General features: G+C 50.7%; 2 protein-coding genes across 12 annotated transcripts in view; one reads left to right on the top strand and one right to left on the bottom strand.

Annotated features, from left to right (window-relative positions):
• Positions 1–13,731, bottom strand: part of LOC133268612 (regulator of G-protein signaling 16-like) — a 427,729-nt gene that overhangs the window by 224,954 nt on the left and 189,044 nt on the right. The window lies entirely within an intron of this gene.
• The window catches only part of CACNA1E (calcium voltage-gated channel subunit alpha1 E), a 114,693-nt gene that overhangs the window by 83,140 nt on the left and 17,822 nt on the right, over positions 1–13,731 (top strand). For 4 of the 11 annotated variants that reach the window (XM_061451974.1, XM_061451972.1, XM_061451973.1 and 1 more), the window contains 13 exons: positions 1,358–1,369; positions 3,196–3,292; positions 4,441–4,601; positions 5,014–5,151; positions 5,698–5,899; positions 6,098–6,262; positions 6,675–6,785; positions 7,800–7,883; positions 7,968–8,093; positions 8,297–8,362; positions 10,354–10,445; positions 10,907–11,072; positions 11,229–11,356. In XM_061451974.1, coding sequence (XP_061307958.1) covers positions 1,358–1,369; positions 3,196–3,292; positions 4,441–4,601; positions 5,014–5,151; positions 5,698–5,899; positions 6,098–6,262; positions 6,675–6,785; positions 7,800–7,883; positions 7,968–8,093; positions 8,297–8,362; positions 10,354–10,445; positions 10,907–11,072; positions 11,229–11,356 — 1,548 coding nt within the window. Of the gene's footprint in view, positions 1–1,357; positions 1,370–3,195; positions 3,293–4,440; positions 4,602–5,013; positions 5,152–5,697; positions 5,900–6,097; positions 6,263–6,674; positions 6,786–7,799; positions 8,094–8,296; positions 8,363–10,353; positions 10,446–10,906; positions 11,073–11,228; positions 11,357–13,731 lie in introns of all 11 variants that reach the window. The other 7 variants (XM_061451968.1, XM_061451966.1, XM_061451971.1 and 4 more) reach the window with 3 other exon arrangements.

The following is a 13,731-nucleotide window of genomic DNA, read 5'->3' as shown; positions in this document are numbered from 1 at the left end:
TTCGTGTGCTATAGTGGCTTCTCCACTGCCTCCTCGGAGCCCATACATCCTGGGTAATAGACTGTCTTGGCTCATCTGTAGCTCTCCATGTGGAAAGCTAATACGTCAATCCAAATGCAGCCTAAATAAAAAGCCCAATATAAAACCGTAAATCTCCAAAGAGTTAAAATTAAATTAGTTGAAATAACCAGAACCATAACTAAAGACCCTGCTCACTTTTGCCTCCCATGGCACTGTCTGATAGGCATTGTGCAAAGGAGCGGTGCTCACTTGCAGCTTTGCAGAGCTGCCGGGAGGCAGTGATGCCTCTGCCTGTGGGGTTGCAGCAGTGGGAAAGGCTGAGTGGTGAAAAGGTTGGGTGATCAGTGTGTAGCTCTCATTTTCTTACCTGGTGAGCAAGAGCAGGTGTTTCTCCACACAGAGGTACCCAGCAAAGGGGCTTCTTTCCTTGCCAAGCAGCAATTCCTTGTGCCTGTCAGCACCAGTGTCTGGAAGCAAAAATGACCTGTGCCTACTGCAGAATAATCTGGGGAGAGGCTAGTCAGAACAGTGGTCTGATATCACATCATGGAAGTGCTACAAAGTTAAACTGTCACATTTTCAACACACCTTCCATCTGTTACACTAACGTACACCTAGAATTTTGGGTTACTTTTATGTTTTTTAAGAAACATTTTACTTCTTAGGCTTTACTGACAGTGCTGAGCACTGTATGCAGGTGGCAGGGACTCAGATCAAGGAAAAGACAGAGGTTGGTTTCCAGCAAGGGACCTTGTAGACCACCTTCGCTTGTCCAAGCAGATGACCTGCTGGGTTGTAGGAGATGCTGCACTGCATCTCAGGCTCTTAATCAGTGGATTTCTTGATGGAGGTGATTTAGCAGAAATTAGCCTGTTTGAATGGGAACTACTGTAGCCTTGCAGGTAGGTTCCCACCTGCCTTTGGCTGGCTGGGGCCAAGTCCCAAGGTCTCTCCCTAACTCCTGACTGAGTAGCGCCATGTGCCTACCTGCTGTTAACCCACTGTCCCACTCTCTGCAGTTCCTCTCGCAGCAGGGGTTTCACTATGTGCCCCTCTCCTAAAATCTCCAGCAGGGTGGGCAGGGGGCTCCTGGCTTGCTGGGTGAGTCCCTCCTTGCATATAAGCCCCATCCTGGAGGATACAGGGTAGTCTACTCATCGTGCCTTTCAACCTAGACATGGGGCAGCGAGGGCTGCTACAGGGTCCCTGCACCTGAGAGACTGCAGTCATCCCCCTGCAGCTCCCCTTATGGTTTTCTTACCTTCTCTCTCTCCTCTTTCTTTTTCCTTCTCTCTTCTGGTGCTGTTTCCTGGCTGCCGGGCTGGATCGCCGACAGGAATGCTTTGGGGTAACTATGCCAGTCACGTCACTGCGGGGTGCTGCCCTGGGGAGATGGGTGCAGGCGGGTGTCTGTCTGAAACCTGGGCTGCATTTGCAGAGGCTGGAGTACGTTGTTGTGCATGCATCTCTCTATTGCCCTGGGATACATTAAAGGCGATGTGTTCTGGGAGAGTGCAGGTGGGATTTTCTTTGCAAGCAATGCAATTCCTTGCCTTCAGAGGAAGGTGCTTTCATTGCAGATTTCAACGTCTGTGTGGTACACATAGATGGTGTGAAGCACACCCAGGGCAGCAGGGCACAGAAAAAGTGGTGTCCATCTCAGAGCAGAGCGCTCTGCCCTAGTGGAGGCTTTGCCAGCACTGAAGTACCACAGGGACACATGGGATGTGGTTCATGCCAAGTGCAGGGGTCTGGGGAGAGCTCAGTCTTGGTTGTAGACTCAGCAACCAATTTCACAGGAGGCTTTCTGAAGTCTGAAGAGGTCCCTCCTTGTCAGATCTAAAGCACTGCAGTTTAATTGTCCTTGATGGCAGCTTGCACCAGCTGAGCACTCAAATCCTTGCCCCAGCCCTGAGTCAGATGCCCCAGGCATTTACCCAGGCTGTGTTACTGAGCAGAACAGGAGCTGCAAGGCGCAAAGTGAGTCCTGTTTGTACAATTGCTTCCTGTGCATTTGTGAGGCTGTGCTCCTAGGGAGGACTATGAATTAGTGGTTTGGTTGCATCTCTTCATGATTATGCCCAATATTGTGCTCCTTGTTGCATTAGCCTTTTCAAAGGAGCTGTGTAATTTGGAGCATCTGTTGTTGTAAGTCATTTCATCGATGTTTTTTGAGGGTGCCTGGTGGATCTAAACTGTGTCATCTTCACCAGGGCCTCTCTATTCCACCCTGGGTTCCAGCCCATGGGCTTTGGTTAAAAGGCAAGGTTTAAAAATGGTATTGTGGTTCTGATTAATCACCCTATTCAATAAATTAGGGTCACGAGGGGGCTTTTCTATATAACCCTACTGGTAAGCTCTGCCTCAGCTGACTTGGGGTGGAGGCAAGTACAGCCCTGATCTGGAGAGGGAGGAGAGGGCTGAGGTATTATATGTGTGTGAGATAGAAGACCAGGCTGACCATGTTATGTAGTACTGATGGAATAAGGCAGAAAGCTGTAAGTGACAGCATTTATGTGAACAAACTAAGCACAGAGCAGGTGCTTCCATAGCACTCTAACCTGAAAGTAAGGACCATGAATCTCAGGTTTAAACTGGGATGAAAAAGATATTGTGAGACACCTGCATGTACAACCCGTTGAGTGCATTTCCCTCATTTCGTTATGAATGTCTTGCAACCAGTAGTAATGGTAGAAAACAGTTTGCAATGTTGGTGGCCTTCTGCAAGCCCCATGTGCAAATGGCACATACCTGCAGCGGGAAGCAAACCTCCTTGCCCTGTTGAGCGGCATGGCTTAGCGACGTGGGGAGAGGCAGCATGCCTTTCCTCAGGGAAAGGACACCTGGCATCACACTGCTTCCCACAACGAGGGGATTTATTAAGGTTGCTGCTCCCCAGCAAAAGGGAAAGGTGCTAATTCTGAGGAGGAGAGAATTGTTTCTTTTTCATCTCTGCCAGCTGTCACTGAGTGTGCTGAAGTAGACTCATCTAGATGGGCTGAGCACTCAGCAGTTGCACATTTGTGGGTCCCCTGTTCCCATCCTTACGTGTGCAGGAAGTGGCAGTGGGGGAGTTGTCATCATTTGTAGCCCCTAGACAATCTATCTGGGGCTGCAAGATTATTGTCTCTCTGTTTCATTTTTGGGTGCATGTGCCTCCCTCTGATGTGATAGGACCAACAAGGGCCGGGATATCAAGACCATCAAGTCTCTCCGTGTGCTACGAGTCTTGAGGCCTTTGAAAACTATCAAGCGACTGCCCAAGCTGAAGGTAATGGTCCCTATCTCCTGTCTTACATCTGTCTTCTTCAGCATGGACCTGTGGGTGCAGGGACCATTCACATTGATTTGCTCGTGAGCAATGAGCAAGTAGTTTTCAAAGCATTTGCTGTTTTCAGAGCCCCATTTTCAAGCACAACATCCTTCAGGCTGCTTCATATCTGAAGGTACAATGAGTTATTAAAAGCAAGCCTGTATCCCTGTAAGGTGTCAGAGTTAGTTCTTTTGCCAGGGAAACTGGGGCTGGAGTGGACATGAGGCAGCAAAGGCCAGGTACTCCCCTGATAAAATAAGCTGCCCTGGCTTTGCGATAGCTCAAATCTCTTTCCAAAGCATCTTGCAAACACCTTTGGATTGTGTGTGCTGTGCTGTCATGGTGTTGCACTGGAGGGGGATTTCCCATCTCAATAGAGATTTTTTTTTTATGCAGCAACAGTAGGATTATGGATTTCTCTACCTTAGCTGATAGAGTATAGAACCAGAAAGGAGAAAGAGACCAAGGAAGCCCTATCTTTTTTCTTACAAGAGGTTATTTGGCTGATGCATGAGACCCAGGGTGGCACCCCAGAGACTTGGGTTTTGACCCCGGATTTCTTCCTGATCAGTGGATGGATTCAGCCCATGCCAGTTCATTTCTGGACACCTCTGTTTCCACCACAAAGCAGGGATAAGGACATTCCTCTCTTCCTTAGAGTTCTGTGGGAACTAGGCCTGAGAACACAGCCTGGGGAGGTGCTGCTATTGTAGGCAGAGGTATTTGCTCTGTCTTGTTATGTGGGATGATGTGAAACAATGAAGTGTTTACTAATTGATCTACAGTTCTGCTAATTGCATAATTGGAATAATCCCGTCTCCTACCCTGGTTGCAGAGAACATTGAGGATATAAATATTCATCTGCTTCTGTCTCAGGGGCTGTGTGGTGTCTACGTGTGTGCTGGGGGTACTCTGGGTGTTAAACTTGTTATTGAAATAGCTTTTTGCCTGTGAGAAGTCCCAGCTCTTTTCTCCTTTCCCCACCACAAGTGAAAGATGTTTTTCCACATGATAGTGGAAAATCTCTTTGTAAAGAGATTTGGTTTTGGTCGTGCGATTTGCAAAGACTGTGAGTTCCCCAAGGTGAGTTATGCCCTCTCCTTCAGGCTGTCTTTGACTGCGTCGTGACTTCTCTCAAGAATGTCTTCAATATCCTCATCGTCTACAAGCTCTTCATGTTCATCTTTGCTGTCATTGCTGTCCAGCTCTTCAAGGGGAAGTTTTTCTACTGCACTGACAGCTCTAAGGACACGGAAAAGGACTGCATGTAGGTGCCCTGTTCAGTAGGTCCGATGCCGCTGACACCTCTAGTAAAGGCAGGGTACTGTCTTCTATGGTTCTCAGTTAAGTCCTTGGTCATGACTCACTCTTGGCCATCGTCTCTTGGGGTGGACAGCATGGGCTGAGCCCTGTCCCCAGTGCTGTATCAGGACTGTGCATCCTTGCATGGGATGCGAGATGCAGAGCCCTGTATTTTGCTCCTGTTCTTTTTCTGCCTTCTGTTTTCCCATTTGCTTTTGCCCAGGTTGTTATCCAGCCTCTCCCCATTTTTCCCTCCAGCCTTGCAGGAACAGAGGTGCCCCCTCACTGTGCACACACACTGCCCCAGGGTGTGAAGCCATTGTCTCATAGTCTGGCAGCTTAAAAAGCAAGGTCATTGCTCTCTCCCAACCTTGCAGAGGGAACTATGTGGACCATGAGAAGAACAAGATGGAGGTGAAGTGCCGGGAATGGAAGCGCCATGAGTTTCACTATGACAATATAATCTGGGCTTTGCTCACTCTCTTCACAGTCTCCACTGGCGAGGGTTGGCCCCAGTGAGTATTCTGCTTCACCTGACCCCTTGAATGGGGTGGTTGGGTTAATAACTGGCTACATTCAGGCAGGATTGAGAGAGGAAATGCTGGTCAGGGAGGAGGAGAGGGACGGTGAGAAATTGCGTCAGGACAAAAGAACTTCTAGCCCCCATATGAGGCTGGGACTGTGGAGGGGTTAGCTTCTTCCTTGGGGAGTCAATGATGGGTAATTCCTTATCCTGTGTGGCTCTGAGCAATATTTTAGATCAATTTTGGAGATGACCGTAGGACTACACCTCTCTCCATGCTCATGTGAGCTTGGGCAACTTTTTTTCTCACTGTATAGAGCACAGGAAAATCCATTTTCCATCAGAGGCACAAACAAAGCACCATAAAGCAAGCTGTAGCCACTTACAAGAGTCATCCTTATAAAGTAGATTAAAGCAGAGCTTTATCTTGTCGTTGTTACAAGTGTGAACAAACAGAACTGTCGGTACAAAGGGGGTCCCGTGAGAAGTGCCACATGGGCATATCTCTGGTTGCTTTTCCTCACCTGTCTGCCCACAGGGTGCTGCAGCATTCAGTGGATGTGACGGAGGAGGACCGTGGGCCCAGTCGCAGCAACCGCATGGAGATGTCCATTTTTTATGTCGTCTATTTTGTGGTCTTCCCTTTCTTCTTCGTCAACATTTTTGTGGCTCTCATCATCATTACATTCCAAGAGCAGGGAGACAAAATGATGGAGGAATGCAGTCTGGAGAAGAATGAGGTATGGTCTGGGGAGGGGGAAAGGGGATGTTTCCATGGGGTTTCTGCAATTTCGGAGCTTGGAGCTCCCTAGATGTTGAAAAGGTGTAAGAAACTTGTGAGTCACCTGCCTGCCCAGCCCATGAAGGAAAAAAGTGTGGCAGCTGCTGTCGCCCATGTTACGATTGGCCAGGGTCTGATGCATGTTGTTTTATTCCAGAGAGCCTGTATTGACTTTGCCATCAGTGCCAAACCCCTCACACGGTACATGCCCCAGAACCGGCACACCTTCCAGTACCGGGTCTGGCACTTTGTGGTCTCCCCATCCTTTGAGTACACCATCATGGCCATGATAGCGTTGAACACTGTGGTGCTGATGATGAAGGTGAGCTGGTCAGAGTAAGCCTGTCCTGTCTGGGGCAGTGGGGAGAAGGAGGATGGGACTGGGGGGTATTTTGGTTGTTTCTAGGAGATGTTTAGAGGCAAAGTCTAAGCATGTATTCCTTGGCATAGTCACTTGAAACACCACATGCCCCAAACTGGAGGCAAGATGTTCCCTAAACAAGATGACACAAATGATCTGGACTTCTTAACTACTGCAGAAAGATCTGGATTTACTCCATGCTTCCTTCTGAGAAGGAGTGGCAGCTGGCCTGAGAGAGGTGTGGAGAGGGGAAGGATGAGATAGTCTTGAGCCAAGGAATATATATGGTCCACCACAGGTCTTCCCTGGGACAGTCTAGCCAAAAGGCTGGCAGGCCCCCTCCTAGCTATCAATGTCTCTCTCTTTCCATCAGTACTACTCTGCTCCATACACGTATGAGCTGGCCCTGAAGTACCTGAACATCGCATTCACCATGGTGTTCTCCTTAGAGTGTGTCCTCAAGATCATAGCTTTTGGCTTCCTGGTGAGTGGCTGCTCCTGTTCTTGATGAGGGTACTAATTTGGACTTTGGCAGCACACACATCACAGAGGGAAGGTGTTAATAATGTGGGGTTGTTGCTATTTATTTTGGGTCCCAGCCTGAGAGCTGCTTTTAGGCTGGAATCACTTCTTTGGTTCTCGCTAAATTTCTCACTGCTGGATGCTGGTGGGGGAAGCCACACCATTGCTTTGCTTTTTGCCTTGTTTCTGCAGTACTCTAGTGCCTGGACCCGGAGTATGTTTTGTGCAGCTGCTCTGCTAAAGCCAACTGCTGCTGCAATTATGCTGGGGGCTGCAGTCCCTTAACCCCAGGAGCCATGAGATGCTAGTGCATTGCTCTCCTTGGGCGTATCAATTGGACCAGATGTGACCAGCAGTTAGACCTCCCTGCCTCATTCAGTCTTCAAGTCCCCAGTTACTCATTTAAGACTTGAAGCCATGGACTGCCTTTTCTTCAGCTACTCTGTGGCTTATGAGCAACTGTTGGATTTGCTCTGTTATATTTTCTTTCCTGTTTGTAATGCATACTGGGAAGTGAGGTCCTGTAGCAGGAGGGTTTCTAGTTCCTTACTCCTAGCAGCACCAGCCATGGTCAAGTCTGGTGTTGCACCAACTGCTGCAAAACCAGCAGGGGCTGAGGTGGGTCTGGGTGCCCTTGAAGAGGGCAAAGCAGCCTCATGGCTGTGAGAGTCAGCTTGATGAGCAGTTGCAGCCTAACCGGGGCTGGCTGTGGCTGCTTTTCCCACTCCCTTGCACCGGGCTGACCTGTTGGATATGTGAGTCATTTCCTAGGAGAAGATGCTCGCCGCAGACACTCTTGGGTCTGCCACCATCTCAGACGCAGGAAGGTGCTCCAGACTGGTGGCGTACAAATGGGCAGCCAGGTCTCTGCTGCTGCTGCCATTGTCCGTGAGCAGCCTTGGTCTGTGGCCCAGCATCCTTCAGACTTGCCATCCCTAAGCTCAAATCTGTGTTCCCTCTTTCCTTCCTTCTGCAGAATTATTTTCGGGACACCTGGAACATCTTTGACTTCATCACTGTCATTGGCAGCATTACGGAGATCATCCTGACAGACACCAAGGTGAAGCAGGGGCTGGGAGCAGTGGGGTATACTGCTGCAGGGTGGGGGGGGTCCCACCTCCCTCTGACTCTCATCTCCTCCCAGCTGGTGAACACCAGCAGCTTCAACATGAGCTTTCTGAAGCTTTTCCGGGCTGCTCGGCTCATCAAGTTGCTGCGCCAGGGTTACACCATCCGCATCCTGCTCTGGACATTTGTGCAGTCCTTCAAGGTAAGTCCCACACATGTCCTGGTCTCATCCCAGGCCACAGTGCTGGGGTGCTGCTCCCAAATGCAGGCTGTTCCCAAGGTCTTGATGACTTGTTGGCTTGTAGGAGAGATGGATGAGCACAGCTTACCTCCTCACTGTGTGCTTTGTACTCCTCTGGAGCTGGACCTGTGCTAAATGAGATCACTCATCTGCTTTTCTTGCAGGCCCTCCCCTACGTCTGCCTCTTGATTGCCATGCTTTTCTTCATCTATGCAATCATTGGGATGCAGGTGAGCACAGACATCTCGGTGTGCATCCCTCTGGCGCGGACAGGCTGGACCACCATGTCCTCAGAGTTATGTACAGCAGGTAGCCTCGTGCCTGCCTGTTGCTTCACTTGGTCACTGTGTCCAGGAAGGTCCTGAGGGTGGAATAGCTTTTCTGGGAGCTGCAGAGCCATGTGCCCTGGAGAAGCTGCCACAGTTGGCAGTTGATTGAGTTCAGTCAAGCCCCATGGCTGCCTTTGCACCTCTTACCCTTGGAGATGCGGTCTTGGAGGCTCAGCTGGGCATCCTGTGTTGCAGCTGCTTTCAAATTTCCACCCCTTCATTTAGAAATTAATCGCTATTTCCAACTCCCTGGGAGTCCCCAGAGACTGATTTCATGCCTGAGGGACCTGGTGAGCAGCGTTCTGCCTTTCCCATCCAAATGGCTGGGTCACGGAAGTGATCTTAGCAGCCCACCATTCACCTTGTCCCTCTGCTCAGGGTTTATGTTGTAGCCGTGCCACTGATGGTCTTCTTGGGCTCCTTTGTTTATAGACCCATGATGGCCTAACAGGTAGCAGGAGGTCATCAGAGCATGGAAAGATGTAAGCTTTCCAGGCACCAGATGGTAAATAAGAAGCACGTGAGCTAAAACCCTCAGCCCCACACGTGCTGCGGGGCTGGCTCAGTTCTGTGATGACTAAATCCCACGCTGAAGATCTGACAAAGCATCTTCAACAGTGAACGCTTGGGATCTGGTGCTGCCTGATGAGTGAGCTGCTGCAGTATCCAGCACCATTGCCTGATGAGCACCGCAAGGACAGGCAGATTCTGGGGAGGCAGAGCACAGCGCAGCAAACCCCACAGAGGGTGCTTGGCAGTGCTGGTATTCAGTCTCTTCCACGCCATCTCTCCTGCCCTGAGAATCCTGTGGCAGGTTGTCGCTGCTCTCATGTTGGCACTGGCTCCAGGTGTTCTCTATGCTAAACAACCACAATCTGACTCAGCCCCTTCCCTGCCGGGTGGTAGTATCTGATTTTTTTATTTTTTTTTCTTAACACCATTGTGAACAAATCCCCAAGCAGTAAAGTCTGTGGGTGTTATTTGAGCAAAATAGCTGGAGGCAGAAAATATTCTACAATTACACATTCCAAAAAACCTGTACAGGGAAAAAATACTCCGTACTTGGTATATTTTTAGGTTCACAGAAAGTGGAATAAATATTTAACAGTAATAACAGCACATTTTTTCCTATTTGAGGCACTTTACGAACATTTGTAATGTCTTATCATGGCCTTGGCTGTGGGTCATTATTAGGGTATTGTCCACATCTGGGGCTTTGTTGCCTCTTTTCGCCTTGGGAATGGTAGTTCCAGGTGTCTGGCTGTCCATGGTGGGTTAGTGGTTGGTTTGTCCCTATCTCACTGAGCCCTTCCCTACCCTGCATTGCTGTGCCCAACCCCAGCACCACAGACCATTTACCCACAAAGGGAAAAGCTCCTGGGAGATTCCAGGACCATGGCCCAGCACCTACCAGGGTAGTGCGATTCGTCCCTGCGCCTCCAGCATGTTGAAGACTAGTGGGTGCTGTGCAGTGCTCAGACGATGCCCGTAACATGGCAGAGGGATGGATGTCAAGCACTTGGGCTCTATTGATCCCAGGTCCTCTGTGCTCCTGTTTCCATGGCAGCTTGGCCTCTTGCAGCCTTTGCCGCCTACCACAAATCTCTGCTGAGGAAAGGAGATTCTCTTTCCCCAATGGCTGCATAGCGCCAGCTCCTCAGTGTGCTGGCTGTGCACCAGTGTGTTTGCTGGGGTGCTTTTCCATGACGGATTGTGCAGAGGGTGGATGTTGACTGCTCTGGGGGCCAGCTGTGCTGAGGGTGGTGGACCTTGGGCAGGATTGGTCCCTGCGGTACAGGGCTGTGTGCCCATGAGGGAGGTAAATGCGCAGCCACTTCCCCAGCCAATGAGTTCTTGCCTGAAGAGCTGAGCCCTTTTTCTCCCTCCTGTAGGTTTTCGGCAATATCAAACTAGATGAAGAAAGCCACATTAACCGGCACAACAACTTCCGCAGCTTCCTGGGCTCCCTGATGCTCCTCTTCAGGTAAGCAACCATCAGGCTCCTTTGGTGTAGTGTTTTTGGGTGGAAGTGTGCTAGGAACCAGGCTGGACAGGTTCTCATTGCAGGCTGTTTGGTAGAGGTCAGCTTTTGATACTGGAGACCAGCTGGGCAAGCACACAGTTGCAAGAGCTCAGGAGCCCCTTCCCCTCCCACCTCCTCTCCATCCTGCCCCAAAAAGGATGTCTGTCTCTCTGGGTTTTGGATCATCTGGCTGGGGGGGGAGTCAGCCCCATGTGCCTGGAGCTACACCCTGGCATGGGTGCACTCCTGTGGGTCCAGCTTAGTTGCTGCTGACCCAGTGCCTCTCTCCTCTGCGTGCCAGAGATGTGTTTAATTTGGGCAGGAGGTTGCCTAGCTCCTTGTGTGGTTTCTGCCTGGGGCATCCTGCTCTAGCTCCATCTTGTGCCATCACAAGCTGCTGAGCATGGTTGTGTTGGGCACAGGAGTGCCACGGGAGAGGCATGGCAGGAGATCATGCTGTCCTGCCTGGAAGGCAAAGGCTGTGAGCCAGACACAACGGCGACATCTGGGCAGAACGAGAATGAACGCTGCGGCACTGACCTGGCTTATGTTTACTTTGTCTCCTTCATTTTCTTCTGCTCTTTCCTGGTGAGTTCCTCCCCCTGAGAGCCCTAGGGGTCCCCTTCATCAACACCTGAACCTGCACCCAGAGTCATCTTCCCACAATTAACTCTTCCTTCCCTCTCCCCTTCTCTGCTCCCTCTCCCCCCGCTTTCCTTTTTGTCATTTTCCTTTTTTACTCAGATGCTCAACCTGTTCGTGGCAGTCATCATGGACAATTTTGAATACCTGACTCGGGATTCCTCTATCCTGGGACCTCACCATTTAGATGAGTTTGTCCGGATCTGGGCAGAGTATGACAGAGCAGCATGGTATGTAGTCAGGTCCTTCTCTCCCAAGCAGCCTCTTAGAGCTGGTTTTAAATGGGTGTCTCAGTCTTCTACTACTGGAAACCAGCTGCGATGCCTGGGATGGTTAGGGAAGGGCTGCTCTCGCCTGTGGTCCTTACAAGGGCAGCACCTGGTTCCTACAGTGCCTGGTGGCAGAGGTGTCTTAGATAATGTTCACGGTTTTGCCATAGTATTTATCCTGAGTGCTGGAGGTTCCTGCTCTTCCTCTCCTCCCAGCCTCCTTCCCAGTCCCTGTGCACCAGCTGGGTGCCTCTGCTCTGAGACCAGTTCCATCGCTTGGTCCCCAACACCCACAGCTCCCCACCAAAGCAGGGCTTAGTGTGATTTGTTGTCAGCCCTGAGGACCTTGTTTCGAGCATGTTTGGGTTTGGGGACTTGCGTTTCCACACTGGCCAGCCTGCTTGCCCCTTAGAGGTGAGAAGATTTTGTTTTGTGCCTTTGCTGATGAGGACCCCAGCAAACATGCATTTGCAGTCAGCAGCCTTTTCCCAGCAATGGGACAGGTTTATAACAGCTGTACATACCCTGAGTGGCCAGGCTTTAGCTCTGCTACCACTGCTGCTGCAGAGAACTTGCTCTCTGTTACTCCTCCTAAGGTGGTCTGGAGCATTCCTAAGGCAGTGGGGAGCCCTTGGCAACTTTAGGAGCATGTATGCCCTCCACTCAGTCCCAGAACTTTTATAGCCCCTTCCTCCTTCTCACAACCCAGAGACAGCCTCTGGACCCCATGACCCACTACTGCTGTGCTAAGGAGCATGAGCAATCTAAGCTTGAGAGCTCTTGGCAGCCACACACACTCCCTTTGGAAACTCTTCACCTCCACTGCTAATGTCCTGCACCTCGAGAGACCAGCTCCAGCCAAGATATTTTTTTTTCATGTCTGATATCAGCAGATCCTGGCACAGTTTCCTCCACCATTTGTGTCCAACCCTGTGTAGCCCAGTGCTGGCCAGGTTCCTCCCTGCATGCCTCCTCCAGCACTCTTGCTGCTGTGCAAGGCCTCTGTGGGCAGATGGGTTTGCTTGTTAGTGGGTGAATATGCCCTGTGCAAGGGGGAGAGGTCAGCATGGGTGAGTAGATGTCCTGATGGACAACTAGAGAAGGGAGAGGAGGTGAAAGCAGTGAAACACCCAGCTGCTCCACACCTGCAGCTTTTGGGAAGGATTTCTTCACACCATGTACTTCATTCACTCTCACCCCATGTGTTGGTGGCCTGCGTCTCCAGGACAGTCACTCGGAAAACATACCTGACCTGTTCTATTGATGCCATGCACTCTTCTGATTTCTGAGCAAGCCATGCACTTTTGTCATGATATGTGGCCAGTGGTTAGGGGATGTGCACAGGAACTCGTGGTGCTGGGCCCCTGGAGGCAGCCCTAGCCCCAGTTGCTGGATGAGGAATGGGTGAGTACATCCGAATAGGTCCCTCTACTTGAGTGGGGCAGCAATTCTGCATTCTGACACCTAGACCATCACATGAAGGTCTCACAAAGAAGCTGCCCAACACCAAGGAGGCTTAGGGATGGATTTTACCTGGCTGGTTGGGTTAGCTTTGGCCAGTGATGGAGAGGGGATGGAGAAAAGCAAGGAGAAACCAGAAACAAAGGTGCTCAGTAGACAGGAACGCTCTTCTTTGCCTCCTTGCGTGATTTCCCTCCAGGCTTGTCTAAGGATGCCCAGGAGGCTGCAGCATGCTGCACCTCAGCACTTCCACCCCACATGGTCCTGCTTCCCAAAGGGCTCTGGTCTGGAGCAGAGTGTGGAGCAGAGCATCTGATGGTCCCTGCATGGTCCTGCCAGCTCTCTGCCTTGACCGTTTTGTTATTTCAGCTGGAGCAGGAGGGATATGGGTTGTATCCTGCGATGATTGCACCCTGCTCTGGGGAGATGTGCTTCTGTGGGCAAGAGAAGGGGTGTGTGTATGGGAGGGTTTGCTTCCAATAATGTGTAGCTTTGGCAGAGCATGATCTGGTGGTCGGAGCACAGGACCGGACCATGAGAGACCTAGGTGCTAGTGCCACAGCCACTGCTCACCAGCTGGTCACATTATGTCTCCCTGTGCCAGGTTCCCCAGATACTACAGATACAAGTGACTCAGCTTCCAATCTCCCTGGGACCTTGTGAGGACCAAAGAACTGGCCAAGAAAGTGCAGGTTTTCTGGTGGTGTGGTAGGACACAACTCCACCAAAAGTGCTTGTGGTGACTCGAACCAAACCAAACGGCAGGATCACCCCATCTAAAATCCCAGCCCTCTCGTACCAAATGTAGGCAGCCAGAGGCACAGTGAGAAAGGGCGATGGGGTGGTGTTCACTGCCAAAAATTGTTCATCTCCAC

This window comes from Pezoporus flaviventris, unplaced genomic scaffold (genome assembly GCF_033815535.1).
Source record: "Pezoporus flaviventris isolate CSIRO_AGI_PZ_B2104156 unplaced genomic scaffold, CSIRO_AGI_Pfla_v1 ptg000013l, whole genome shotgun sequence".
Classification (NCBI taxonomy): domain Eukaryota; kingdom Metazoa; phylum Chordata; class Aves; order Psittaciformes; family Psittacidae; genus Pezoporus; species Pezoporus flaviventris.
Note: the sequence above shows the minus strand (reverse complement) of the source record. Positions and strands in the feature narration are given on the sequence as shown.